Raw genomic sequence first — 27,637 nt, 5'->3', positions numbered from 1 at the left:
CTGCGTTATAGATGGGGTGTCTCCAGGCCTCCCGATTTGAGGCCAGAGTAGACCAGTTATGGTGATCAATAAGGCCACTCTACCAGCATTATGCTTAATGCAGTTCTGCCCCAACTTTGCTGTTTCAGGAAGCTATTTATGTTTGATCATCTATTTAACCAGAAGCAGACAGGAGAGTGAAGATGCAGGTGAAAAGTGTTACTAACAAGAAACCTAAAAGCTGGCAAGATTGGCAGGGGAGAATCACTGAATGTTGACATTTTTTAAACCCCTTCTTTGAGCATTGTCTCCTGGCCACTGTAGGACCAGATTCTGACCTGAGTGGTGTTATCTACTTCTGTCTCTAAATTCTTACGGTCTTGCATTTTTGCAGATGGACTAAGTTTTCATTTGATTCTGCAGCATACTTAAGTACACATAAAGATATAAAAAGTAATTCTGCAAAACTAAGGGATCTGGAATTTGTCCAGTCCATTGGGATTTAACACATTCAACCTTTTGAAATGCCACCATGTCTATATTGACCACATAACTCTTTCATTTCTCTTCCAAAAAGGCCTCTGGCAGCCCCAGGTCTTTGGCTGCCTGCGGGCACAAGAGCACTGACACTGAAGAAGTAATGTCTTCTTTACTTAAAACCATCGATGTCCACAGGAGACCTGTCACATTTACACAGAGCCAACCTTAACACTGTTCAGGTCATGATATCTGTCAAGGCCATTTCTGAGGTGGTGAGGCGGGCAAAATGAATGCTCTTTTAAAGGGCATGAACCAGTAGCCTAAATCTGGAGCTGTTGAGTATTAAGGACCCCACAGCACGTTCTCAGATGAGCTTTCTAATTGCCACACTGAAAATTAGCATTTAGCTCTGCTTGCATCTGAGTTAGCATTTTGTTTGCATTTGATACAATCAGTTACAACCCTCTCTGTTTCAGAAGGGAAAGAATGACAGACTTCTCTCCTAAATGGCTGCTGATATGCCTGGGTATCATCTGTATTTAAAATGGCTGCTCAACAGCAAGCACACATGAAGGCAAATTTAACTCTGCCATAACTCTGCATCCATTCAATCTATGCCAGAAGTTGTATCAGCATGTGCTGGTGTTGAATTTCCCGTGTTGTCTTTTATCTTCATATATGAGAAATTAAACTGATATAAAAATGAAGTAATATGCTTACCTTGTAATAGCTTTTGGTTATTATAGGATAAAAAAAATTAAAGCAAAGACTGATCCTGAAGATACATTTTCTCAATGAATCCACTATCAGAGGAAAAATTAATTAATCATAACCTCAGAAGCTGTCTACTGGAAATGTCTGTTTAGAGGACTTGAAAGGTCTTAAAATTTTCTAATAAATCACAGTGCCAGAATAGAAAGATCTATTACAGAGAGATGATGCACCAAAATACCAATAAGTAGGTGATAATTAAATTGATGTAACACGTAGAAAGCTTTAAATCATTAGTCAAGGCAGAAATTCTTTGTTCAGATTTTGTTATGAAAATGTCATCATACGCATCTGTACATCTACTAAAAAAAGTATTGCTTTCTGAGGAATTTCTATTAACTGTTTAGTTTTCAGATACAAATCCTGGTTGTTCTCACACAGTGGGTACAACTAGTCTCAGAAATAAACTAGGGGTATCTTTAACTGCTGTCCCTTCACTCTTTGCAGTCCAGGTTGTATGAGGGGCAGTGAATGAACCTGTTCCTGAACTGTTCCCTTGCCCCAGAGTCAACTTTCTCTTATTCTAAATCCCTCAGGCTCTCTTCCTCCTACCTCTGTCTTCTTACAGATAATACTATTGTTTTTGAAGAAAACTATTCTTCATTGGCACAGGCTTTCTGAGGTTTAGTTTGTACAGAGGGAACTATGGTGCTTTGGTGTCCACTATGCAAGCTGGAATAAAGAGAAGTTTGCTTTAAACAGGAAAATGGTCGGCTACATCTAAACTAGAAATGAAATGGGATGAGAGCACAGGTCCACACACCAGAGCACAGATGCCTACACTATTAAATTGCTAACATGGCACCCCTGTGCCACTGAAACTCTCCCAGGCAATTCTAAGCATGGGTCCAGTTCATTCTCTACAAGCAATATGGATGTAACTGTCCTGCTTTACAGAGATAGAGAGCTTAGCTCTACAAAGGTGAGCTTGCTGGTTTTCTGTCAAAACAACAGTTCTAGGTCCCTTCTGTTTACCACTATAGAAGTAGCCATGCCATCTCACTAAAAGTTTCTAGGTAATACACTGTGTTCAATATCTTGTGCCAGCATTCCTCCCTTTCTTTAATTGACTTAATTATGACTTTGCAGCATGTAAACTCTGTTTTTCTCTATTTTCCACTTAGTAATACAGAATTCTGTTTGTGATTGCATCATCTTTTTCTCTGCTTCTTCTTCTCAGTCCTCACTGGTTTTGGCAAAACAAAATAACTGAAAATTTTGTTACCATTGTTTCTATCTCTTGTTCCTGAAAACAGGACCTACTACATAACGCTGAAGTACCTTTTCTCATGCTGAAACAAAAAAATTAATCTTCTATTTTGTTTCTCCATGGAAATTTTTCTTTGTGACACTTCTTTGTCTCTCATGTCAACATATTTGAAGGTGTTCTACTGATGGATTTCTTTTTTTAATGTTGATAGTTAAGATGAAAATAACATTTAAGTAGTGGACAAAGCATGATTTTATTGATAGACATATTCGTATCCTCAAATATCAGCTACTTAAAAAAATCTTAAAATATCTGTTAAAGTCATTGTCAAATCTACTGAATGGTTTCTATAAGGAATTCTTCGTATGCAAAGAAAAGCTGAGCTTGTGAAGTTAAAAACTACATTCTCAGTGTCTAGTTAAATGTAAAATTGGTTAGCCTAACATATAACTTTGTCTCTACCAAATATTTTTGTCTGTGTGAGTTCTGAGCACTCGAACACCTTTTCTAGAAAACACTGAAAGATCTGAGCTCTGCTATGTTTTTATTCAACCATTCTATAAGATTGTTATGTGATGTTTGAGAACTTTGATAGTGTTTCTAATGTGTTTTCAGGAGAAATCTTTAGTTCTACAAAGAGATACTCCTGGTTTTTTCTATTCTTCCATCCCTCTCAGCCGTAGAGGACATGATGTCTCTCAGCCCTGAAACACTGGCTTCTATTTCTTTTAAAGATGCCACTGTCGCTGCTGAGTTAGCTGGAGGGATTGTTAGACAGAGAGTTTAACAGCTGCTTTCTCTGGCTCCTCGGGGACTGCCTGTGCGTGTGGTCTGCACAGTGCCAGCAGTCCTGTCTGGAGTCACAAACCCCGATGCACAGATTCCCCCTCGTGGTGGCTGCTGCAGCTGTCCGCATGTAACTCGCTTGAGCTTTGATTTTTGGAAAACTGGACAGGATTGCCTATTCTGCCAGTTTCTCAGATAGAAAGTGTATTTCTGGTAAAGTGTACCCACGAATCAGAAATTGCATTTTAAAATGTTTTTTTTTTCACACAGTCTTTCAGGCTGTCCACGAGCAAAGAAAAGTGGAATCAGGATAGCACAAAGCAAGGAAGACAAAGAAGACCAAGAGCCAATTAGGTGAGAACAAATACTGTCAGAGGGTGTGTTTGTGTTTCCTAAGGTCATGTATATCTTCAGGCTTTTATTAAGGCAAAAATGTGATTATGTGATAGTCATCCAAGAGCAGATGACCACATAGATTTCTATGAGCAAATCTGGGATCTGTGCTGATTTATTCAGCAAAGGATACAGTATTAGCCAACTTAGTTTAAAATTCTTCATTTTCACATGAAATTAAAAAATTACTTAGATCTTTATCTCCTAAAAGCCCCTTAAACGTGTTTGCATACTAGAGACAAACGCTACGTGCTAAATAAAGTAGTTGTGGGAATAGAGAATTGAGTGTTTATATGAGACTGCTGCAACGAATCTCACTGTTCATTCAGTTTGCAAGAGAAACAAATGCCTGCCTAGGTCTTGGTTTCTTCTTGCAAGGTGCTCTGATATCAGTGGCCATTGAACTTGGTAGATTTAGTGATTGCTTAGACCATGCAGGACTGGACCCTCAGTGGAGAGTTGCAGCAATATTTTAGTGTAGGACAAGGAGTGAAGTAACTGGCCTTGTTTAGACGTGTTATGTAGCAGCATACTGAAAAAACACCCCATAATTTTCTTTTAACGTTTCACTTGAAGATTCTAACCTGTTCCTTCTAACTCTGGTTATTTGTTTTTTAGCAGTATACAGAGCAAACATATGGGGAATTCCCAAGTAAGGAAAACCATCAAATGAACACAGAACTGCCTTCACTGATCTCTCTAGGCTGTAGCACATAGTTTGATATAATCACTCCTATTCAGAGAGTGATTAAAGGTGCTCAACATTTCTGATGAGGTGCTCTGATCACTTCATAACTAACTCTGTACACCTGACATTTTCATGACTTCAGCCAAGTCTTCTTTGGGTTCCATACACATAAATAAAATGTACCAAGGATTATACTAAGTAGGATTTTATGCTTATAGGGTTTTTTTGGGCAATTTCTCTGCTGAGCAGAATTCAGTAGCCAACATTGCAATTCCACGGTGATATTTACAGTAATGAACACCTGCAATTCAAATATATATCTCAGTCCTTTTTTTGCAATTGCATAATACCAACAACTGTGACTGCACCTACTGGCTAGCCTTCTTAGAATTTATCATAGAACATTTTCTTTTTCAAATTAGTGAAGTTCTGCCTATAATTTTAACTACTACAGGGTATCTTGACTAATTTTGAGATTACAGCGCAGGATTATTCTTTTAATGTCAGGTTTATTTGGACTTTGTTGTAGACGCTACTGGGTATATGATGGCAAGACAATAAAGTTTATCTCATCTCTTTGCTATCAGATGTCCAGTTCCTGGTTGTGATGGTCAGGGTCATATAACCGGAAAATACGCGTCCCATCGCAGTGCATCAGGGTGTCCTCTAGCTGCCAAAAGGCAAAAGGATGGGTACCTAAATGGCTCACAGTTCTCTTGGAAGTCAGTGAAGACGGAAGGAATGTCGTGTCCGACGCCAGGATGTGATGGCTCAGGACATGTCAGTGGTAGTTTTCTTACTCATCGTAGGTGAGTAACTGTGACTTATATTTTTCACTTATGCTTATTATGTAAATCAGATTAGCAAGATTTGAAACACAGTTTTTTGTCATGGCATTTCTGTGTTCCTTTTAAATTTCATTATTACTTTGAAAAATAATTTGCTTACATGTATTCGTAGGTAACTGGAAATGCAGACACACCGTTTTTTTTTATGCGGGCCCTTGCAGATAGAGACCGGAGTTTGAATTTAAAATACACAGAAAGTTTTACAGGAAAAAACATACATGACAGTACTGTAAATCTCCTATTGCTTTATTGAATAATTCTGGACAAATTACTTTGAGAAAGACTTTGTAATACATATCTGAGTCCCCCTGATTTTCAGAGATGTCAAACATATTCTTGGTTCTCAAACATCAGAGCATGGAACTGAAGAATTTAAGGAACAAGTTCCATAAAAATAAAGTACTTTTATTCATTTGGTAATGAAAATGTTTGTTTAAAACAATAAACAAAGAATACAGAACATTATTTAAAACTAATGGAATACAAATATTTGACAAAGTAAATACAAAGCCAAATTTTTCATAAACTTAACAAAAATAAGAGAAATTCAGTGATGACATTTTTCATAACTTTGAAAAGGAAGGGAAAGAAGCCAGTCTATTAGGGATCAAACTTGCTACCATTTTAGATATGAGATTATGAAGAAGCAAGGGTGTTTTTGGAGCTCTGGGTGAGAAGCTCAGCCTGAACATGACTATAATGTCAGAGCAAATTTCTTATTATATAATCGCTAATATAAAACTCTATTACTTCAAATATGTCAAGCCAATGTCCCTAATTTGTCACTCTCTGCAGGCAGACCTCGGTTGAACTTCTGTACCTTTTAGTTAGCTAAGCCAACTTGATCTTGTTTTGTAGATAGTTCTAGATAGGGAGGTGAAAACTGTACTTCATTCTCTTGCGTAGTTCCTTTGATTCTTTCCTTGACTATTCTTTAGAGCTTCACTCAGAATTTCAACCTTCCAGACTATGTGCACATAGTTTCTATTTACTGTTTAGGCTCAGAACTGTTTTTCTACTCAGTATTTGTATGTATCTACAATGAAGGGATTCTGGTCCATGACCTGAGGTGCTACCTGAGTGGTCAAATGTATTACACAGCCTGTGGCTCCCATAGGCTTTGGGACACAGAAACCCCAAACTATTTGTGCAGGTACCAGATGGGGATTTAAGTTTCCAATTTTCAGTAAAATATCAGTATCAGTGTTCATATTTCAGTTTAGCTTTCTTCATAATGATGTAACATTTATTTAACTCATAGAGATCTGTCATTAAAATTTTGAAATTATTTTACCTTTAGTTAAAAGGTACAATATAATTACTGGGAGATTGCTTGCAAGGTGTATACACATAGTATTACATAGTGTTTACATTTTCAAGGAGAAAAGTCTTGCAACAATAATAATAACTAACTTCTAAAAGAAACATACTGATACTAAATATAACAATTTAAAGGGCAAATTGTGCCACAGATTTTTTTAAAGAAGTGTTTTCATGAAAAAAAAACTAGAATGACATTTAATTTTGTTTGTTTGTTTGTTTGTTTGCTTGCAATGGAGAAACCTAAATCTGACATTTAGCTACACAGCAGCCACATGTATCTTAAGTAGAAACTGAGACATGTAAAAGGCTTACTGTGTAAGACCAGGTTTTGGGCAAAAAAGTCCATTGTTAGAGGAGGGCACCACAAGATGAAAGGTTGTTTAAAAAGACTGATGGAAGTAAACTGGTCCTACTTAATTGTCTTGATGTAACAAAGGGCAAATATTCTAAGTTGCAAGCTAATTTAACAACTTCTTGAACCTTCCATAAGCAATGGCAATATTAATAACAAACCATATTATCTTAAAAGTATTAACAATTCTTGTAGAATTCTTGAGACGTTGTTAAAAATTCTTGGTTCATTTTATCACACAAAGAAAAGTGCATGGAGCCATTTTAGATGCCTTAGGGTAATTTCCATGGCTTCCAATTGCTGCTCAGAAAGGTGGCTCCAGTGTAATATTTGTCAACCTTAGTGATATATCTTCTCAAATGGCATTTCATGCCTCTAGATATGGACAGCTGAATCAAACTCTGCATGTAGGATTGAACTTCAGAACAATTCACCTACTTTAAGAATCTGCCTGTAGGTGATGTAGGATGCATTTACTCCTCTTCCAGTTAGTGGAATCAATGAATCCTGGAGAGCTGTTCACTTCACTCAGTGAAGTAGACACCTGCCTTTAATCAGAGTTGTTCCCTAAATGTCATTGAGTGTGTCAACGGGGAGTGGGTTTCCCCTACCTACAATAGGTAATTTATGCCATTTCAGGTATACTTAGGGCATGCAATATGGCAATACTGGGTTGGCCAAAAGGACTGAAGATTTGTGAGACACTGTTCTTTGATCGTAACAGCTGAGAGCTGAATGTGCCTCGCGGAGGATCTGAAAGGATGTTAGTCTTGTTAAATGAATGGGCCCCAGAGCTCCATGGCAGCTTGGGCACATAGTTCCCATGCACACATTTAAGTCTAGGTGTTGTAATCTGGAGCTCCCACCTAAATTACAGACTATACATTTTCTTGCATAAGGATGAAATATTCTCTCACTTTTAGTGTATCCATTTTAACAGGCTGTGATCTCATCTTCTACCTCTAACAACATTTTGCTCTACAGCTGTGGCTGTAAATCTCAAATTCTCACCTTCTAAATGGAAGCAATGCTACGCCAGTTACACAGTGAGGCCAGGCTTATGGACAGTCTTTTGCAGGTAGAGCTGTGTTCAGCATGTGTGGGGAGAAAGCCATTAACTGAGTCAGTCAAAAGCTCCTCAGGCAGGAGTAGTTAATGTCTTCATTTTTGCCAGTACAGCTTGCTGCTCTCCTAATAGGTGATTTTTCTTTCCCAGTGCAAATATTTTTCTATCAGCAGACTTATCTAAGCATATATATATTAACTGCATGTGTAGTTGTCCTTTATGTGTTCTTTGAGAAATTTATTTTCTGCGATTTGTAGACAGCTGTTAGTAGGCTATTACCCAAGCAGCTGTAATACTCTGGAAATGAATAGCTGACTGGCTTGTGAAAATTATGCCAACTGTTGAATTAATTAAATATATATTAGGAGAAATGTTTTTGAGGTAAAGGTTTCTTAGAGCTGCTGTTGACACTGTACACATGGTGTCATTCCACTGATATCAATGGACCCTGGAGATGATCCACAAGGGCTGGTAAATCAGTAAAAAGCTGCTCCAACTGGTATCATGGAGTCTGGAATTTAAATATGTGCATATTCTTACATTCATGCTTCTGAAACAGAAATAAGTAGCCAATGGAAAAAGTCATAAATTTCAGTAAATTTTGAATCCTACCATATGAACAAAGGCACCAATAAAGGTTTCTGGTTTTTACATTTGCTTGCCTGTTTGCAGAAATTCCTATGAATAGTTTTATTTTGTCAAGCACTTTGCATTAGGAAGAAATGGCAACAGAGGGTTATCAGGAGGATTAAGAATGCTATGCTTCAAAAAGGAGCCTCTGCTAGCAAGAGAGGCCAGTGTGAAATTAGGTGATCTATCAGCAATATGAAAATGAATTGGAAGGCATGTAAGCATGGAGTCAGTAGATAGGTAAATTAAATAGGTTATAATGAAATGTAAATTGCTTATCATACTGTAGCTTGGTTTTTGAACAGGCCCTTACATCCTCATATTTGATTTAAGAAGATTTTTCTGGACGATATAATTTCTAGTGCTGTGATCAGTGAGGACTTTGTCAGAATATCCTTGGATTTAACAACCCTGCTCCTTTGCACAGAAGAGGAAATGTGCTTGTGCTGACTTCACTGGAAATTACATGCAGAAATGCCTTTTCAGATGTAAAACAATGTTCTTACTCCTATTTTCTGCCCACTTCTATTTACATCAGTGTTCACCCATTTCGAACACAGTAATGTAGCTTTTAAATTCCCTTTACTATGGAAAACTGTTGTGTTTAACACCAGTAGGGGCCCCAGCCCCACGCAGTTTCTTGCTCACTTCCAGCAGGATGGGGAGAGAATCTGAAGGGTGAACGTGAGAAAACTCATGGGTTGGATTAGTAGGTAAAACAAAAGCCACACTCAAAAGCCGAGCTAAGCATGTTCAGCCATCCCTAGGAATGCAGGACTCCATCATGTGTAACAGTGATTTGGGAAGACAAATGCCATCACTCCTAATGTCACCCCATTCCTTCTTCTTCCCCCAGCTTTATATGCTGAGCATGACACTGTATGGTCTGGGATATCCCATGAGTCAGTTGGGATCAGCTGTCCCGTCTGTGTCCCTTCCCAGCTCCCAATTTGTGCACTCCCAGCCCACTCACTGGTGGAGGGGGGTGAGAAGCAGAAAAGGCCTTGACTCTGTGTGAACTCTCCTCATCAGTGAGGAAAACATCCTGAATTATCCACATTGTTTCCAGCACAAATCCAAAACTCAGCCTCATACCAGCTACTCTGAAGAAAATGAACTCTCTCCAAGCCAAAGCCAGTACAAAAACATATGATAGTAGAACTGTAATAGACAAGAGGTAATCAAATTATAAGTATATTCCCCATTTATAAGCTAATGCTAAATTGAGATGAAAGCGTGGAGAAGAGTAATTTTCTGTAGTGGACCTGTATCCTTGCTAAGGACAGTAGGACTCCAAGATCCGTAAACAAGTTTATAGAAATGGATTTGTATTTCAGCAGCAAACATATGCCACTGTGTTTGCAAAATGTCTAGATGCGCTGGGAGGAAGCAGTGGACATCATCCAATGCCTTTTCCCTCCTGAAAGAATGTATGTAGAAATTGTGAGGTGGTTATGGGAAATGTTTACATATGACCCTTGGTACAGGCTATCCACTTTAAACTTGGGAAGGTTTAGTTAATGGTAAGGCTGTCAGAAAGCCCACAGGAAACAGTTCATTCAGTTCAGTCATTGCCACACATGCATGTCCTGAGGTGAAGGAGCACTGCCAGTGTTGTTTCCTCCAAAAATCCATTCCAAAAGGTTGGCCACAGCTCTGAGTTGCACAGCTGCATTGCTAAACCTGCAAACAGACAGATTAGGAAAAGAGGAAAAGATTAAAAAAAAACCTGAAAAAACCCACAAAAACCAAACAAACAAAACAAACAAAAAAACCCAAACAAAAACAAACAAAAAAAACCAAACAAAAAACTCAAGACAGAAGCTGCCCTCTGCAGCTGCTTGCTGGAAGCTGGCCGATACCAACACTCACACAAATCATCAGGGGGCCTCCAAGTTCCCAAACACTCTAAGCATTCAGGAGATGACAGATGTTAGGGAAGAAGGGTGGAGATATAGATTTTCATATGCAGATCCGTTTTCTCATGAAACATGCTTCACTAGAAATAGATACTGTATCAAAACCCTCTGTTATAAATCTCAGCTCCTAAAGGTACGGTTTGGGAGTACCACCCACAGTCAAACCTCCTGGTGCTCAGGGCTGCAGCTTGTCCATAGAACAGCATCTGATCCCTGGGTTTATCTGGAGTGGGTGTTAACACAGTCATAGAATCATAGAATCAGCTGGGTTGGAAGGGACCTCCGAGATCATCAAGTCCAACCCTTGGTCCACTACCGCTGCGGTTACTAGACCGTGGCACTAAGTGCCACATCCAGTCTCTTTTTAAAAATCTCCAGGGACGGAGAATCCACCACTTCCCTGGGCAGCCCATTCCAATGTCTGACCACCCTCTCTGTAAAGAAATTCTTTCTAATATCTAATCTAAACCTCGCCTGGCACAACTTGAGACCATGCCCTCTTGTCTTGCTGATAGTTGCCTGGGAAAAGAGACCAACCCCCACCTGGCTACAATCTCCTTTCAGGTAGTTGTAGAGAGTGATGAGGTCTCCCCTGAGCCTCCTTTTCTCCAGGCTGAACAGCCCCAGCTCCCTCAGCCTCTCCTCACAGGACTTGTGCTTGAGTCCCTTCACCAGCCTAATTGCCCTCCTCTGGACCTGCTCCAGGACCAATGTTATGTGTTGACCTTGGCTGGCCACCAAGCTGGTCTATCAGTCCCCTTCCCAGCTGGACAGGGAATAAGATGGAAAATGACTCAAGCTGTGAAATAAGGCATTTTACTAAAGCAAAAATGAAAATTTGCGTGCGCATGAGCGAAGAGGAATATAACAAGGTTTATTCTCTACTTCTCATAAGTAACTGGTATCTGGCCCCTTCCCAGGAAGCAGGGCTTCAGCACACGTAGTGATTGCTCAGAAGGCAAACGTAAATAAAAATGCCCCCCCCCCTCCTCCTCCTTTTCTTAGCTTTTATATCTGAGCTGACATCATATGGTATGGAATATCCCTTTGGTTAGTTTGGGTCACCCGACCTACTTGTGTCCCCTCCCAGGATCTTGCCCACTCTTGATGGGGTGGGGAATATTGAGAGACAGTGGTGATGCTGTGCCAGCACTGCTCAGCAGTAGCCAAAACACTGGTGTGTTATCAACCTTTCTAGCTACCAAAGCAAAGCACAGCACTGTGAGGGCTGTTATGGGGAAATGAACTCCCTCTCAGCCAAACCCAATACACACACATAGTGCCAAAGGGGCAGTAGCTGTATAATCCAGATGCTTCGCATCTGCAAACACAGGCTACTGGCTGTAAATTTGCTCCTAAATTGTTGTAGAGCTTTCAGTATTTGCCTGAATGGCTCTCCATCACTGTATTGTTCACATATCTTTTCATAGCACAAACCTAAACTGAACACAGTGTTCCAGGTGTGGCCTGACAAGCACTGAGAAGAGTGGGACAATAACTTCTGCGTCTCTGCTGGTGATGCCCTTGTTGTTGCAACCCAGCATCCCGTTGGCGTTCCTTGCCACAGCAGCAGCACACCGCTCACTCATATTGGGCTTGTTGTCCACCAAGACCCCCAGGTCACTTTCCACAGAGCTGCTCCACAGCCAGGTAGATCCCAGCCTGTGCCTGTGCATTCCTGGATTGTGTTTTCCAAGGTGCAAGACATTACACTTGTCTTTGTTGAATTTCATAAGATTCTTTTCAGACCACTCTTCCAGTCTATTGAAGTCTTCCTGCGAGGTGGCTTTGCCTTCCAAAGTGTTCGTTTCCCCACTCAGGTTGGTATTATTGGCAAACTTCATCAGGGTATACTTGGTCCCATCGTCCAGATCACTTATGAAGATGTTAAACAGCACTGAGTCCAGTACTGATCCCTGGGAGACCCCACTTGAGGCATGTTACCAGTGTGAAAAGGAGCTGTTTACCACCACCCTCTGTGTGCAACCTCTCAGCCAGTTCCCCACCCACTACAAAGACCACTTGTCCAGGCCATAACACATGTGTTTCTCTAGGAGGAGACATGGGAAACCATATCAAAAGCCTTGGAGAAATCCAGGTAGACAATGTTCACTGCTCCATCAACTAAGCAGGTTACTTTGTCTCAGAAAGCAATCGGGTTTGTCCAGTATGGTTGGCCCTTGGTGGATCTGTGCTGGTTTTTCCCAATCACATGCTTCATCTGACTGGTGATAGCCCCCCAGGAGATCCTTCTGTAACTTTCTCAGGGACTGAAATAAGGCTGATGGGCCTGTAATTTCCTAGATCGTCCTTCAAGCCCTTCTTGTAGATGGGGTTGTCATTATCTTTCTTCCAGTCTAACGGGATATCCCCTGATCTCCAAAACTTCTCAAAGATTATAGAGAGTCTCGCAACAACATCAGCCAACGTTCCTGACACCCTCGGGTGGACAGTGTCAGGGCCCATCGATTAGCAAGGTCAAGCTCCTGTAACACTTCCCATGCTAACTCTTCCCTCACTGACGGTCAGTGTGTGTTTGCATCAACCTGGAATTTTGTTCTCAAGGCTTGGGCCCAACAGTGCTGATAAAGACAGAGGTGAAGGAAGCGTCGAGAACCTCTGCCTTTTCTGAATTGTTGGTGACTAATTTACGTCTCCCATTTAACAATGGGACAGTATTCTCCTTCTGTTTCCACTTGCTTTCTAGGTACCTGAAGAACCATTTCTTATAGTTTTTTACATCTCTGGCCATTTTCAATTTGAGCTGAGCTTTTGCTTTTCTAACTGCATCTCTGTGCAGTAAGTTGACAGAGTGCCACATTTGTGTCAAACAATTCCTTCTTAGTTCTCATTATTTCACTTTTTCTCCAGTAGGTTTAGGGTGTTGGTTTGGTTTTAATCTGCCTGTCCCCTCCCTGCTATTGATTTATTTTGCTGTTTTCCACCTCTTACTTTTTCCTAGAGGCCATACATTGCAATTCATCAGGACAACATCATATGTTATTAAGAGTATAGAAGAACTAACCAAACTCACTGCATTTAACAGTAAATATAACTGACAATGATGTGTCATCATGATGACACGATTAAAAGGTGACATGCATGCAAATGTATTGACATTTCCAGGAAGGCAAGGAAAGAAATGTGGCAATTAAGTGTATTAATAATATTAATAAATAAGAAAAATATTAAACTAAAATTTGTGAGGTGGATCCTGCAGTACAAAGGATTTTTTTACCTAAATTTTTTTGGTGACCCATAAGCTTGAAGGAAAAGGGTCTTCCTAAATTGCTTTTCAACACCTTCCTCTTCCCATCCTCCTCCTCGTCTACTGTACTGTGCTGACCCTCTTTCTTTCTCTGTCCCTGCAACTCCTGTTCAGGCTTTCTTCTTACTTCTGTGTTTCTTAGTCCCCAGCATTTGAAGTAGCTGGTCCTCAAATAGCTCTCCTGAGCACTGGCAGAACAGGACAGGCAGTGTCTTCCAGCAAGCAGCCTTCTGCTCCAGGCCCAGCAGCCCTGAATGGGGCTGGTGGCAAGGAAGGCTCTCCCTGTTCTTATACAAACAAAGTGCAGTGGCTGGCAGCCAAACACTAACTCACATCCACTGAGCATGCCCAAGTGACAGTCTGTCAGAGGCTTATAGCTCTGCCAAATCTACATTTGTTTTCATGAGGACAGCAGAATGCATCTCTAAACTCAGAGCAACACCCCATGAAATGTCATTTCTTGCTCCAATTCATGGACAATTAGAGTTATTCACTGAATTATTTGGACTTTGGACTCCACTCCGTAGGAACAAAACAAGGTGTATGGACAAAACAAGGGTATAGAAGTATATTCTGAGAAATAGAAAATTTTTCCCTATGAATTTGAAAAAAAAAAATAGCCTGGCCAGACAGTTACCATAGAAGATTTCAGTCAGATCAGTTAAAATTTGGCAAAAGTCCAAAGTGACTAAATGCAGAACCTGGTTATTGAAAAAGTTAGGCCTTTTGAAGTGCTTGTGCCAGCTCTTCATTATGAGCTGGAAGAAGGATGGAATAGTATTTTAATCACATGTACTGTCTGTTAAACTGGAAAGCTCTTAACGGTGATCCAATCTAAAAGGACTTAAGAGGTTTACTTACCTTGGGAAAGTTACAGAGAAAATAATATGAAATTCATATTAGAAAAAGCAGACTGCACAATATAAACAAGAAAAATCATTTTGCTGAGCAGACCTGACAAATTACAGCAGACAGCCATTGCACAGGCACTTGCAATGTGACATCTCCTTGATTTCAGGCACTTAGCAGGAGATCCCTGCTTATAAGCCTACTTGTCCTCATTCTAGACATAGCCCATAAAAGAGCAGAAAATAGGGGATGGTTTTTTAGATTTTAGGAAGGATGAATTTTCCTCTTGAATTACGTTTTTCTCTTTGTTGTTTCTACAAGTGTCTAGAGAAATTGTGCTTCATTTTAAGTGCCTAAGTCAGCTGGACTTGGTCACTTAATAGATCGCTTGAACTTTTGAGCTTAAGAGCACCAATCAGAGGTAAGAAGCTAAAGATACATCTTACCTCTTTATACACAGGAAAGTCGCAACCTGTTTTCTCCTTCACAATACATGCCCTATTCAAAGGACCAGTAAATCCAGTGGTCTTCAGGTCATCTGTCCGGTTGTGTGCAGTGCCTGGACAGGAGAGGCTGATAAACTTTGCAGTAGCCAACCTCCAGCTCCTGGGGCACTCAGTGGTGGCCCATTCAGTGCAGACTTCTTCCCCATAACTTAGTGCTGGGCCCACCTGTAAATCATGCAACGTGCTGTAGTGCTTCCTTACTCCCCAAAGAATAAAGGAGAGATTTCTTCAACAGTTGTTGCATCCTTGGGAAAGAGCCAAGCCTCTTTCCCTGTTGAGGGATGATACAGGTCAAAGCTCATTAGCACATATGATAAGCCCACCCACAGAGCCTCTTTGCTGACTAAGCAGCTTCAGTTAACTAAATATGATGCAAATTTGCCACTGGACTACTGCGCGGAGATGAAGGGCAACTTTGGCAGCGCTCTTAACAGTTCCAGCATTTTGAGATTCATTAATCCCTTTTCTGGTGTGTATTTATGCCCCAGGGGGGATTCCTTTCAAATTGAGTCTGCTTTCAGAGCCTTTTCTCTCAGCTTGGCCGTGCTAACAATTCTACATAATTTCTATTTTTATTTTTTTACCTGATGCCTCCTTTGTTCTTTTTTTATGAGGAATAGGCATAATTAAGCTATAACATTATCTTACCTTTTAAATCTCCACTAAAAACACAAATACCTTCTCTTCTTTTGGGCACCATGGCCATTTACTCTATGTTGTTGACCATTTGGTGCTCAATTGACCAGATTTTAATGCTAATTCAACCCTCCCTCTCTAAAATAAGGAAGTAGTTCTTTCCAGATAGTCTTTATAAAACAATGATCAGATATCATTAAAATAATTTTGTAAAGTTTGCATTTTGTTTTAATCACAATGGCTATATTGTTTTATGGCCACTTGGGTAGTGGTTTAATTTTTCTTAGTTTTGAAACCAATGCAAAAATTTATTTAAACAGAGTAAAATCTCAGCTTCTTTCCTCAGAAGGTTTGGAAAGCAACTTTATTAGGAGTTGCTTTAGTCTTTTAAACTTAGATTTCACTCCTGATTGAAAATTTATGTTGAAGTTCTTCATCACAAGCATTCAGGGGTGAGTTGTAAATGCACCAAAAAAAAAAAAAGAAAAAAAAAGAAAAAGAAAAGCTTTAGCCAGGAAATAAGACTTAAGAAGGGCCACTTTAATCAGAATCATTCTTTTCCAGTGAAGAATTCTGAAATTGAGCTGAAGAGGTGATTTTTTTTTTTCCAACACCACACAAAGGCAGTTGGGGTTGTGTGGCCAGTGGATAGAAAAGAGATTCCTCTGTGAGTCACAGAAATCTCCATGTAAACAAAACTAGCTTGTTTGCAAAACCTCTCTCCTGGACCCCCTCTACTTCACAGCTCAGTAAGAAGCTAGGGGGAAAGCCAGTCACCCTTTAATGTAAATAAAAATGAGTGCTGGGTTAGAGAGAGTTCCTTTTATCTCTGCTGGAGTTGTGCATAGAGTATTTCATCCTTTAAGGTGTGTAGTGGAGTTCACTCACGGGAATAAGGAAATCACTATAGCTGGTACCCTTCAACATAAAAAAAAGAGAGTGGCTCATGGATTTAATATTACACCAAGGAAAGGGCTACTTTGATCACCGAGTTTGATCTCTTAACTTGAACTTCAAACATTATCAAATAGTTCAGGAGCTTAGCTGTAAAAGTAAGGTTTCAGCCATTAAAAAAATAAAACAGTAGTTCTCACTGTGATCTGTATTTTCCTGAATTTCAAAAGGATTTACATCTGGGGCTTGTTTTGAATATATCTCTAGTTAAAAGAGGTGCCTTGGAAGTGACTTGTTCCTTCCTCTAGTCTATAGACAATGTTAGTTTTAATAAACAGGAAAAATATTTCTTTTTCTTTTTGAAAAATCATTGTGGTAGTGAATCTATAGCATCTTACTTATGAAGTTAGTCCTCATGATGCTTTTAGGATACTCCAGGTTGAGGCTCTGGTTTCTTTACACCCTGTTATTTCTTTACACTGTGTTATTTCTTTCTTTCTAAACTTTAGCACTTGACATACCAAATATAAAAGTTGCATTTTATTTGACCTTTCCCTCCTCCTTTCCCACGTCCCTACTTTTCTGTTTGGAAAATGTGTTCTTCACTTGACAAGCCAAGTGCAATTCCTTCAGTTTCAAGAGGTACCAAACCACATCTGTCTACTGAGGCAAAAAATATATTTAACAGAGCACAGCTGGAACCCAGATAACTAAAATCAGTCACCCAGACAATCGCTCTGCTTGATCAATGATCCTCCACTATGGTGGCTTCTCTTGTTTGCATCCCTGAAGACAGTACAATGACATTCTTGAAACAGTTCAGGATTTTAACCCGCATTTATTTATTTTTAAACTAAATTTCTTGCTAAATGTGCCCTAAACACTACCTAGATACTCCTTTCAAAGTTTTTTCACCACTAATTTTCCTTTTATTTTGAAACTAATTTCATCCTCATTTCTAAACCACTGAATATATGACAAGGCATTGGTTGCAGTGATGCAACCACAGTGCTAAACCAGAAAGAAAATTCATTCTTCACATTATGTTCAACTATAACAGATACAATCACAATACAGTGCTAATCTGTGCATACCTAGTCTTCCTGCACACCTTCTAGCTGATTGGCTTTCCGCTAGTCATGACTCTTCAGGGCAGGTAGGGTAAAATGTGGGTGTATGGATGGATGGGCCTTACTTTGTAGATTTTATGCAGCTGCTAGCACATTACCTCTGCAAGCCTCCATTTATAAAATCTTGCTGTTGAAACAAGCCTGATTAATGCATGTTGAAATGGGATGGTGTAAAACCCAGGTACCCCTTTTGTCTGTCAGTCCTGCAGGTGTAGAGATGGCTGTTGCATGGACAGTTCCATGCCCTGCAAAGCAAAGCTGCATGCCAGGTCCCAGCCATGCACTGCTCCTTTAGCACCCATCCCCAGCAACAGCCTGTTTCCAATATAAATGATGTCAGAAGTCTCCAGCCAACCACTAAAAATTGAGACTGTCTCAAATTTTAGCACATGCCTAACAGAAGGATCTTGCAAGATCTGACCCTAGGTCACTTTAATCTAACAATTTAGTTAGTTTTTCTCAGTATTTTGTAAGTTATGGCAGAGGGTGGCTTTCAAAGATGGTGTACTAGACAGCACTTTTCTTTCCCAAATTGGAGATTAAGCCCAACAATACAAATTCAGCGAGAGCCAAGACACTGCACCCCAACAAGATAGGGTGCTGATGATCATCTGTTTTTTGATACCCTGTCCCTGTGGCAGCAGCAGCTCACAGGTCCTGCTGAATCAGAAACACAGAGGGAACCAGGAGTTGTGTGTTGGTGCTTCTCACAGCTCCACCAAAATGCTGTAGCTTCAAGCCCTGTGACATCCATGGTCTGAGAGAGATAAATGATGGCTTGATATGTTTATACTGTTACAGCAGTACCCCCAGCAACGTTGTTAGAAAGCCTTACTCACTTTTATTATGGAAAGAATACTCAATTGTGTTATATTTCCTTTGCATGATTTCTCATGTGTATGAGAATAATCGCAGGAGCAAGTGAGATAAATGTGATTAATCTTACTAATTCTTTGTTGGAATGAACAAGGTGCAGATTTCCATGTTTGTGTAAAAGTCATTGTAAAGTTTGAAAACCTGTGACAGGCATCAACTGTAAAGACTTCAAATTTAATCATAGAATGACAGAATATCCTGAATTGGAAGGGACTCTCAAGGATCATCAAAGTGTAGCTCCTGGCCCTGCACAAGACAGCCCCAAGAATCACACCATGTGCCTGAGACTATTGTCCAAATGCTTCTTGAACTCTTGGTGCTGTGACTACTTCTCTGGGGAGCCTGTCCCAGTGCCCAGCGACCCTCTGGGTGAAGAAACTTTTCCTAATATCTACCCTAAACCTTCCCTGACACAGTTTCATACCATACTTAATGTGAGGATAAGTATTATCCTTAACAAAACTACTAGCTAGATGATTCTTTCTTCATTTTTGTGATATTTAAAGCATATTTTGCTTAACCCTTAAAGCGCTGAAATAGCTTTTGCTTGTACTCTTTTGTTTGCCAGTCACGGGAAGACAAATAAAATTGTATCTACTCCTTTCTGTCTTCTGTCTCCCTAGTCTTCTAGAAATCTCAAGCAACTCTCAAGTTTCACTGGGTTCTCAATTCAAATTTTTTTGTAACTTTACATCTTCATGGGGTTCAGCCTTTGTACAATAGCCCACTTTTGGTACAATATTGACTTGGCTTTGATTTTCATCTTACAGTCCCATATATCCTTACTTCTTTTGGTTGTTTTCAAATCAGAGAAAGAGCAGTTGCCCTCAGTAGAAGTAAACATAGTCAATAAGATAGGATGGAAGAGGTAGAATATCCTTGCAGAGTATGTATGTATATGTATGGCCAGTCTTCGCGAACGAAGATTTGGGAAAGGTCTCTACCCCTTGAACCTGTGCAGTGGATTTTTTAGGTGAGACACAGTGTGCACTGAACTGAGCCCACCCTTTAATCCTAAGGTTCATCTGCTGGGGCCGAGCAAGCTTGGACAGTGGCAGTGAGGTCCTCAGGATGTAGGTTTATTTAGAGTGACCTTCTCTTAGATGGATGGCCTTACAGGGCTGACGAGCTCCATCTGCCCGGGGGAGTTTCCCTGACCGGGAATCGAACCCGGGCCGCAACGGTGAGAGTGCTGAGTAGAAGCTTGCAGAGTAGAAGCTTATCTAAAAGACCTAATTTACTTTTTTAATTATTCAAAGCACTTTTAGGTAATTTAATTAAAAACAGAGCTGGGCAAAGAGGATGCATATTGCTATCTTTGTCTTATTAATTTCTGAAGAATTTAGCCAAGTTAAACAAACTGTAGTAGAACTCAATACTCTAATTTAGGTTACTGACTCGGTGTCTGCTTCATTGAAATTGAAAGTGCCTGGCTCAGGAAAGTGAGCTAATCTACTTACAGTACAGTATACGATTACTGAAGAGACAGATTTGCCAGTAAAGATCTGCAGAGAAAGTCAATGGCATGGTCTGGCTTTGGCATCTTCCTCTGTGGTGAGGAGGATACCTTTGGGAGTTTTGAATGCTTTCTTAAATAGCATAAAGCTGCTGGAAATGTTAGGTTAGGACTCTCTGTTCATGCATGGCCTCTTCTAAGGACAGACACGTAATGAGCTAAAGGCAGTCATAGAGGTACATGATGCCTGTGTTAAAGGCACACGTGTAATGTTTAGGAAAACAGAAAGAGGAAGCTTCTTGTTTAGGCATACAGTTGCATGGAAGAAACTCATTTTGGTCGAAGCCCTCCTCTGTGTGCATATTTTAGTAGAGCACCAGTGGATAAGAACAAAACTAATCTGGCTACAGGATGTGGAAGCATTCTGTGTCCTCAGTAGTACGCCCAAAAATAGGCAGCCCTCTGTCTTTCCCCTCACTTAACTCGTGATTCATCTGGGTGCCTCCAGAAGAAGGTAGATAATCCGTGCAGAACAACTCTCTAACAGTTCCTTCAGTAAGGACAGAGCACAGGGCCCAGCTCTCTGTGTTTCAGTTCAGGCAGAGGGCATCTGGTGCCAGGGTGCCTGAACTGCAGCAGAACTGTAGCTGTTACATATGTGCCTACCCTGGCAATAGATCTCTCTCCAATGGAGATAGCATGGGCCAGGGACAGTTGCTTTTTCGCAGCTAGAATGTGACCACCTTATTTTGTGGAGTAGGAAAGCTTAGTATTGCAAATATGGGACATTGTACCTTGAGCCTCAGGGGAAGAGTGTGACTTGGAGCACACTGGGTATACCAGGAGAGAGGTAATCTTCCAGAGGAGCTATCTACAGGATTAGGCAGTCCTGAAAACTAGGTGTACATAACCATGGCCTGGGAATAAGCTTTGGTCTTTGACACCAAAATTTGGGGTTAGGCACATCGAATCTCACAATAGATCTCTAATACTTGTGAACATACTGGGGTTTTTTTGTTTCATTATCCTTCTGCGCTTTCAGGTGCACTGTTCTAGCATCCAGGTTTCTTGCTGGTCTGTTTAAGGTTTGAATGCTGTACTTATGGGCTGTTTGAGGGATGATTTGATTTTGAGGGATTCCCTAGGTTGTCATCAGTCAAGACTTTTAGAGAGGAAAAGGCTACAGACCAAGATGAGAGTAAACTAAACCAGTTGTTATAATGCCCAGCAATGCTAACTTCTGAAAAACTGTGAGGACAAAATATGAGTAAATTCATTAAATCAATTGAAAAGATACAAAACCAAAGTCAGTTAAATAATGCAGAAATTTGCATATATCGTTATCTCATTTCTTTCTTTCTGCCAACATTTTTTTTCCCAAAGTGGCAAATCCTCTCCTCCTTAATCATCTTCAAGGCTCCCTTTAACACTTCAAGAAGACAGTTGTTTACAGTCACACAGTGAGTCCATAGTAGAGCTTGGAATGGTAATTTGGTATCCATCACCTATGCTACAGTCAGAGACTACTAGGTCATGCTATTTCTTGATATTACTAGTACTGTTTTATTATACGTCTTCTCAGTCACAAAGCTGTATCAAATGTTGAACACTGATTCTTTTGCTGAGAAAGTAAATTTTTTGATACATTTTTCTGGGAAAAACCCTTTTTTGTATGGTTGTGCTTGATAACAGTAGCCCAGGCTTTTCAGAGAAACATTTACAATAATCAAAAACTATACTTAAATTAGAAAATTTTATTTAGTAGACAGTTGTATCTTTACTTAAATAAATGCTTTTAATCAAAGATACAACATTCTTCAGAAACTTTTTCCACATTAGAGAGCAATTATTTGAGTTTTAGCTTGAATCTGATTTACACAATTAAAAATTGTACAGAAAAGGTTTTCCATTGGATCTGAAGAGAAAATGTAAATGTGCAATGTGTATGTGATGTTACTTAATTTCCATGGCTATGAACCCTCAAATGTTGAGACAACAGGGAATTGTTTAGCAAAGTTTCGAATTCCCTTCACTGCTAAAGCTTCATCAAAATAAGACTATGGTTTCCAATTGTTAAATTAGATTGAATATGTATTTTCTTTTACCTGTGATAGTGTAACTGTATTAAAGATGTGATTTTGAAAAAAGGGGGTAGTTTGCTGTATACCATTATTTGTGAAATAGTGAACACTGTCTGATCATTATTTTTATTTTCACAATAAAACCTACTAAAACTGCATTTACCTTGAAACTGTTTTGTACAATGTAATTAAAAAGCTTAATATTTTGGCAACATGAGAGAGAAAAGATAACTTGAGAGTACATTCATAAATGTAACAGATACACATTATAAGACATATACATCCCCCATCGAGACAAGGTCATTTTTATGGGAATGACTTTCCTTGGGCTCCAGGAAAGCCAACATATAGTTACTGTCATTTTAAGAAACAATTTAGAAAAGGGCAATTTAGCCACCTCAGTAGGTGATATCCACAAAGAAAAGCACTGTTTGTAAGAGCTACTTATTTGGATGTGAGAGGTAGCTCATGTCCCCTTCTATAATCATTCGGTTCCATGTTTGAACATTTGAATCCATAAGGGTGGAAGTTCAGAGCAAGGACATGTAAATTCAAATGGGAGTATTTACGCAGTAGCTGCTTTTAAAATAAAACATTTTATTAAAAGTATTGTGTCTTCAGAAAATTGGACTGTATATCTGACTTTTATATTACCTGTCTATACAAAAAGAATCTGGAAGAAAGAACAAAACCATGAAATCACTTCTGGTAAGTCCTTTTTTTTAACACACTCTTTCAGTGCTGGGCAGCGAAGATAAACTATGTCTCTGATACTGTTTTTATTACAGATTTGGATTACAGATTTATTTTCAATGACCTATCAAAATTAACAAGCTCTTTACTGTTCACAGTTTATCAGGATGCCCCAGAGCTACTTCAGCAATGAAGAAAGCAAAGCTGTCTGGAGAACAAATGCTAACAATAAAGCAGCGGGCCAGTAATGGTAAATTTTTAATCATTACTTTCTTAAATACTAATTCTCTGTAAACTGAAGTTATTGTTACTCTATTGGCTTTTTTTCTACACATATAAATCCACTTTGTATAAATTGTAAATTCACTGTCAGTAGAAGTGAAACCAGGTTTTATGCTCTGGAAACCTGAGCCAGGAGTGGAGCAGTCAGACCGGCCTCAGTTATGTCTACATAAATCTGAAACTAAAATATTTCAAAGTAGCATATACCATTATAATTTTCTGGTTCACATTTCATTCATCAAAGGTGATTAGCTGGTTCAGAAGAGAAACAAGGTTTATTTCCAGAGTGTCAATTCCTCATGAGCTCCATGGTCTTCATTTGGAGCTGTGGTTCTGTAACTTCTGGGAGATGGAGATGGCCTTGTGCCATTTAAGCTCAAATAATTTTCAGAGGGAAGTGACATCCTGTTGGGGATATTCAAATTTTAGAGATGACAAAAAGACAAGGATGTCCTCAGAATCAGAGTTGAAGAAATTGTGGATGTCCCCGCCCCGGAAGTGTTCCAGACCAGGTTGGATGAGGCTCTGAGCAACCTGGTCTAGTGAAAGGTGTCCTTGCCCACATCACAGGGGTTGGAACTAGATAATCTTTAAGGTCCCTTCCAACCCAGGCCATTGTATGATTCCATGGCATCCTTCCTATGAGAGTTAGACACCGTGGAGAAGGGTGTGCAAGAGTCACAGTACTGTAAGAACAAGAGAGTGAGAATGCCAGTTTCTCTAGCTTTATGTGATCAGACTTTGACTTGAGAAAAAACAGATTTATCTTTTCCCAGGACTATTTTATATTTTGTTATAGTAATTCAAAGGATAAATAAATTAAACCCTTTCAGTTTATTCCTGTATGAATTCTTAGAAATACAGATACTTTTAAAATTCTGTTATTTTAATGTTTATGCCACAAAATATGAGAAATCACTTCCATTTTGCAAATTATTCTATATATAATTATTTAATAACACCCTTCTGAAATATGAACCGTTGTGAGCCTTCATCAACCATTAAAAACAACTGCAGAATAAAACAGTATATCCCAGTTCAGCAAAAAAAATTTCACTTCTGAATTAGTTACAGATTCTTTTGACAATGCTTTAATATGAAGAGATGAGCATAAGTTATAGTTTTTTATTTTGTCTCAGAAGATCTGTAAGTGGACACAGTCTTTAAATAAGTTACATATGACAGTAGAGTGTAATTTGTTGCTGCAGGTGCATTTCTTATAAAGTTAAATCAATGCATATAAAGTTAAAGGTCTTACTGATTCTCTAGGCATTTTCGACATTTTCACTAGAGAATTACTGCAATTTTAAAAGGAAAAGTAGTGAAAAATACTTTTTTTTAACTTCAGAATAAAAGTTTGAAGAATGTTTCCTTTTTCTTTTTTACTTGAAATAAATTTATTTACAAATATGGAAGTAATTAATTCACTGAAGTCTGATTTAAACCTTAATTATTTTAACACCCCTTTTATTTTTATGTCACACAGGTATAGAAAATGATGAAGAAATTAAACAATTAGATGAAGAAATCAAAGAACTAAATGAATCCAACTCCCAGATGGAAGCTGATATGATTAAACTCAGAACTCAGGTAACAGTTTTATGAAGCCCTAAATTCAGCTGCTTTTTCTACGTGACTGATTAAAAGAAATACAGGAAATATATTGTTTCCTTTTATGTTTCTTATATATTAAGATACCTATCTGTGATTTACTATTTATAAAATCAGAAAACAATGTTCATTTTGCAAGTTCCACATCAGTTACCAACAGTAAAAAAAAAAAGGACTTGGCAAAATACATTCTTTAAAATAATGGCAACAGCATGACCTGTTATGGTCAGCTTTGTATTTCTCCTTGATAAGGCTATGCCTTTCTAATAGTAGTTAAAATATTGTGTGACATCATGGTCATTAACATAAGTTACAAAGTGAAGGAGTCCAGGTGAACAATGTGGCTTTTGCCAGGTCTTACAGGGGAAATTTAGATCGGGAAATGAATACCTATTAGGCTTCATCATGTGATACACAAAGTGCAGCCCTTGGCAGCAGTAGTGGTTCCAGAGATCCAGCTTAATTCATTTTATGTTCCACATAAATTTGTTGGGGGGGGGGAAGGAAAGCATAAGATTAGCCTATTATTTAAAATCCCATTATTCAGCAGCCCGAAAATTGAATGGAAAAAGGAAAAGAAGGAAATTAATTTAATTATTTCCCTAGCATTTTCCAGTGTCCAACATGATTTGAGCACAGACACCAACAGTGAAATTCATCATAGTCTTTATCAATCTTTAGTCCCATGATCATAGTCGTCTCCAATTGATCTTGATGGAAACAGAGTAAACCATTCCTTGTTACTTGCCTGCTGCTTGTGAAGAATGCCATGTCCATTCTCCTCCTCCTCCTTCTCCTCTTGTATACTCATAAATAGAAGGCAGGATCTACCTCTCCAACTTGGTTTTTCTTTGACTTCTAAACTTTAGCCAAATTGATACTGAAACCTCACTTCTACTTGATGCCTGTATTCAGGGTTCTGTTGTCTTTATGCAGCCCTCATAGGATTTGACTTACAGTTTTATGAGTTTTTCTGATGTGCCCAAATGCAGCTATAGGGTAATGAGGACAAAATCTGCAAGAATGTAAAGCAAGAAGAATAATCAATGGCAGAAAAATTACTCTGGGGAAATCTGATCATAAGTTTTAAACCTGGCAGCCTTCCAATTGCCTTATGTTTTAATTTGCTTAATACACTGTAGATGCTATTCACATACAGACTAATGTAGCTTTTAGCTCAAGCAGGGTACCATGCAAGGTCAGAGCTAATGTGTCTGGTCACCTGGGAACACAGCAGAGCACACTCTCAGTTATCTTCACCTGTACATGTAGTTATGCCACAGGGCTATGTGCAAATATTTTTCAGTTGGTTCAGTTTTACAAGTCACTGTATGTATTGAAAACCTTTATGAATTTGTACATACAATGCAATAACATGCAGCTGTTCAACTTTCAAAAGCAGCCCTGTGAATTTGCACAGAATCAAATTATACTTACAAAGAGCTAAACACTGGTACCAAAGAGCTGTGCAAGCTTAATTAATTATAAATATATATCTGAAAATATAAGAAAAGCATGACTTACTGCAGAATGTCCCTAAGATTGGCTCCTAGGAGTTTAACTGCATGGGTGAACTTGCAGAACTAAGGTCCTTCTTAAAGCCTTTCAATTGTACAAAAAAAGCTCTAAAGGAGTGGATTCAAATCCAAGTTAATTCACTCACTATTACCAGTATTAAAAGACAAGCTGTTAAAGTTATGCAACACAGAGTCGGAACAACGAGCCTTAACAACGATAAGAATTGCAGACTCAAGCAGAACTTTTCTAAGCATGAATGAATAGACGTTTTCTCCTTGCCTGGTATTTCTGTTATCTCTCCCTTCAGAGAGTGCATGCTTTATCCTGGCTTGCCTTATATTACATTGTACACAAATTTGTCCATTTTAGATTACCACAATGGAGAGCAACCTGAAGACAATAGAAGAGGAGAACAAAGTAATTGAACAACAAAATGAGTCTCTTCTTCATGAATTGGCCAATTTAAGCCAGTCTTTAATTCATAGTCTAGCTAATATCCAGCTGCCACATATGGTAAGTGATTGAGAGCACAAGTTAAGGAATTTGGAGATCTTCAGTTCACTTCATACAATAGATACCTTTTTTTATGTTTATGTTTCATCAACCAGTTGGATATTTGTGGTAACAGCACTGAAACCATAGAGATACATTTAACTGCTAAGAGACATGGAGGGCCTGTTCCAGTGTGTCCTGTAAAATTAAGTAAGAACTAAATAGGCATTTTAAATATTATAAAAAATGGTGGCAATATGCCTTGCTGATATGTTATGCTTAAATGAATATACGATTAAGAAAATAAAAGTTGTATATGAACTACTATTTAATATCTCGTAGGAACCAATCAATGAACAAAATTTTGATGCTTACGTGACCACTTTGACGGACATGTATACAAATCAAGATCGTTATCAGAGTCCAGAAAATAAAGCCCTACTGGAAAATATAAAGCAGGCTGTGAGAGGAATTCAGGTCTGAACAGCTGCTATAGTGATGAAAATCTTGCTTAAAAAAAGGATGCCTCTTGTTTTTTGCTGCTGTAATTTACCAGAAAGTGTTATATATTTATTTCTGTTTGAAACAGTGTTATGCTTACAAGACTTCATAATGATTTTATGTCTTGCTTTAAAGATAGTAACTGCAGAATAGTTTTTTGAATACATTCACATTTTGTACGTTTTCATATAAGCTGACATAGTGTGATATGCCATGTAATGTTTATAGCTGCTAATGTATGCACATTTTTGGGGTATATATATTTCTGAAGAGGTAAGCTGATCAAAATAAATAGAGTGTAAATTCTTTTTAATGCTTTAGTGATTAAATGTTTTAGTATTTTGAACTGAAATGGACAAAAAAAAAAAACAGCTTTGAATGACAATGTTGCGGTCTGCG

At 38.8% G+C, this 27,637-nt stretch overlaps 1 protein-coding gene and 1 long non-coding RNA gene across 26 annotated transcripts in view; both read left to right on the top strand.

Moving 5' to 3' along the window:
* MYT1L (myelin transcription factor 1 like) overlaps positions 1-27,637 on the top strand; it is a 326,870-nt gene that overhangs the window by 297,000 nt on the left and 2,233 nt on the right. For 10 of the 25 annotated variants that reach the window (XM_027640981.1, XM_027640983.1, XM_027640982.1 and 7 more), the window contains 6 exons: positions 3,497-3,580; positions 4,895-5,116; positions 22,993-23,084; positions 24,603-24,712; positions 26,615-26,758; positions 27,080-27,220. In XM_027640981.1, coding sequence (XP_027496782.1) covers positions 3,497-3,580; positions 4,895-5,116; positions 22,993-23,084; positions 24,603-24,712; positions 26,615-26,758; positions 27,080-27,220 — 793 coding nt within the window. Of the gene's footprint in view, positions 1-3,496; positions 3,581-4,894; positions 5,117-22,992; positions 23,085-24,602; positions 24,713-26,614 lie in introns of all 25 variants that reach the window. The other 15 variants (XM_027640988.1, XM_027640991.1, XM_027641005.1 and 12 more) reach the window with 4 other exon arrangements.
* Positions 18,950-22,656, top strand: LOC113946091. The gene is made up of 2 exons (XR_003527289.1): positions 18,950-19,490; positions 19,815-22,656. It is a non-coding gene; the product is annotated as an uncharacterized LOC113946091 (long non-coding RNA).

This window comes from Corapipo altera, unplaced genomic scaffold, assembly GCF_003945725.1.
Source record: "Corapipo altera isolate COAL_440 unplaced genomic scaffold, ASM394572v1 46, whole genome shotgun sequence".
Lineage (NCBI taxonomy): Eukaryota > Metazoa > Chordata > Aves > Passeriformes > Pipridae > Corapipo > Corapipo altera.
The sequence above is the reverse complement of the archived record's forward strand: the minus strand, read 5'-3'. Positions and strand labels throughout refer to the sequence as shown.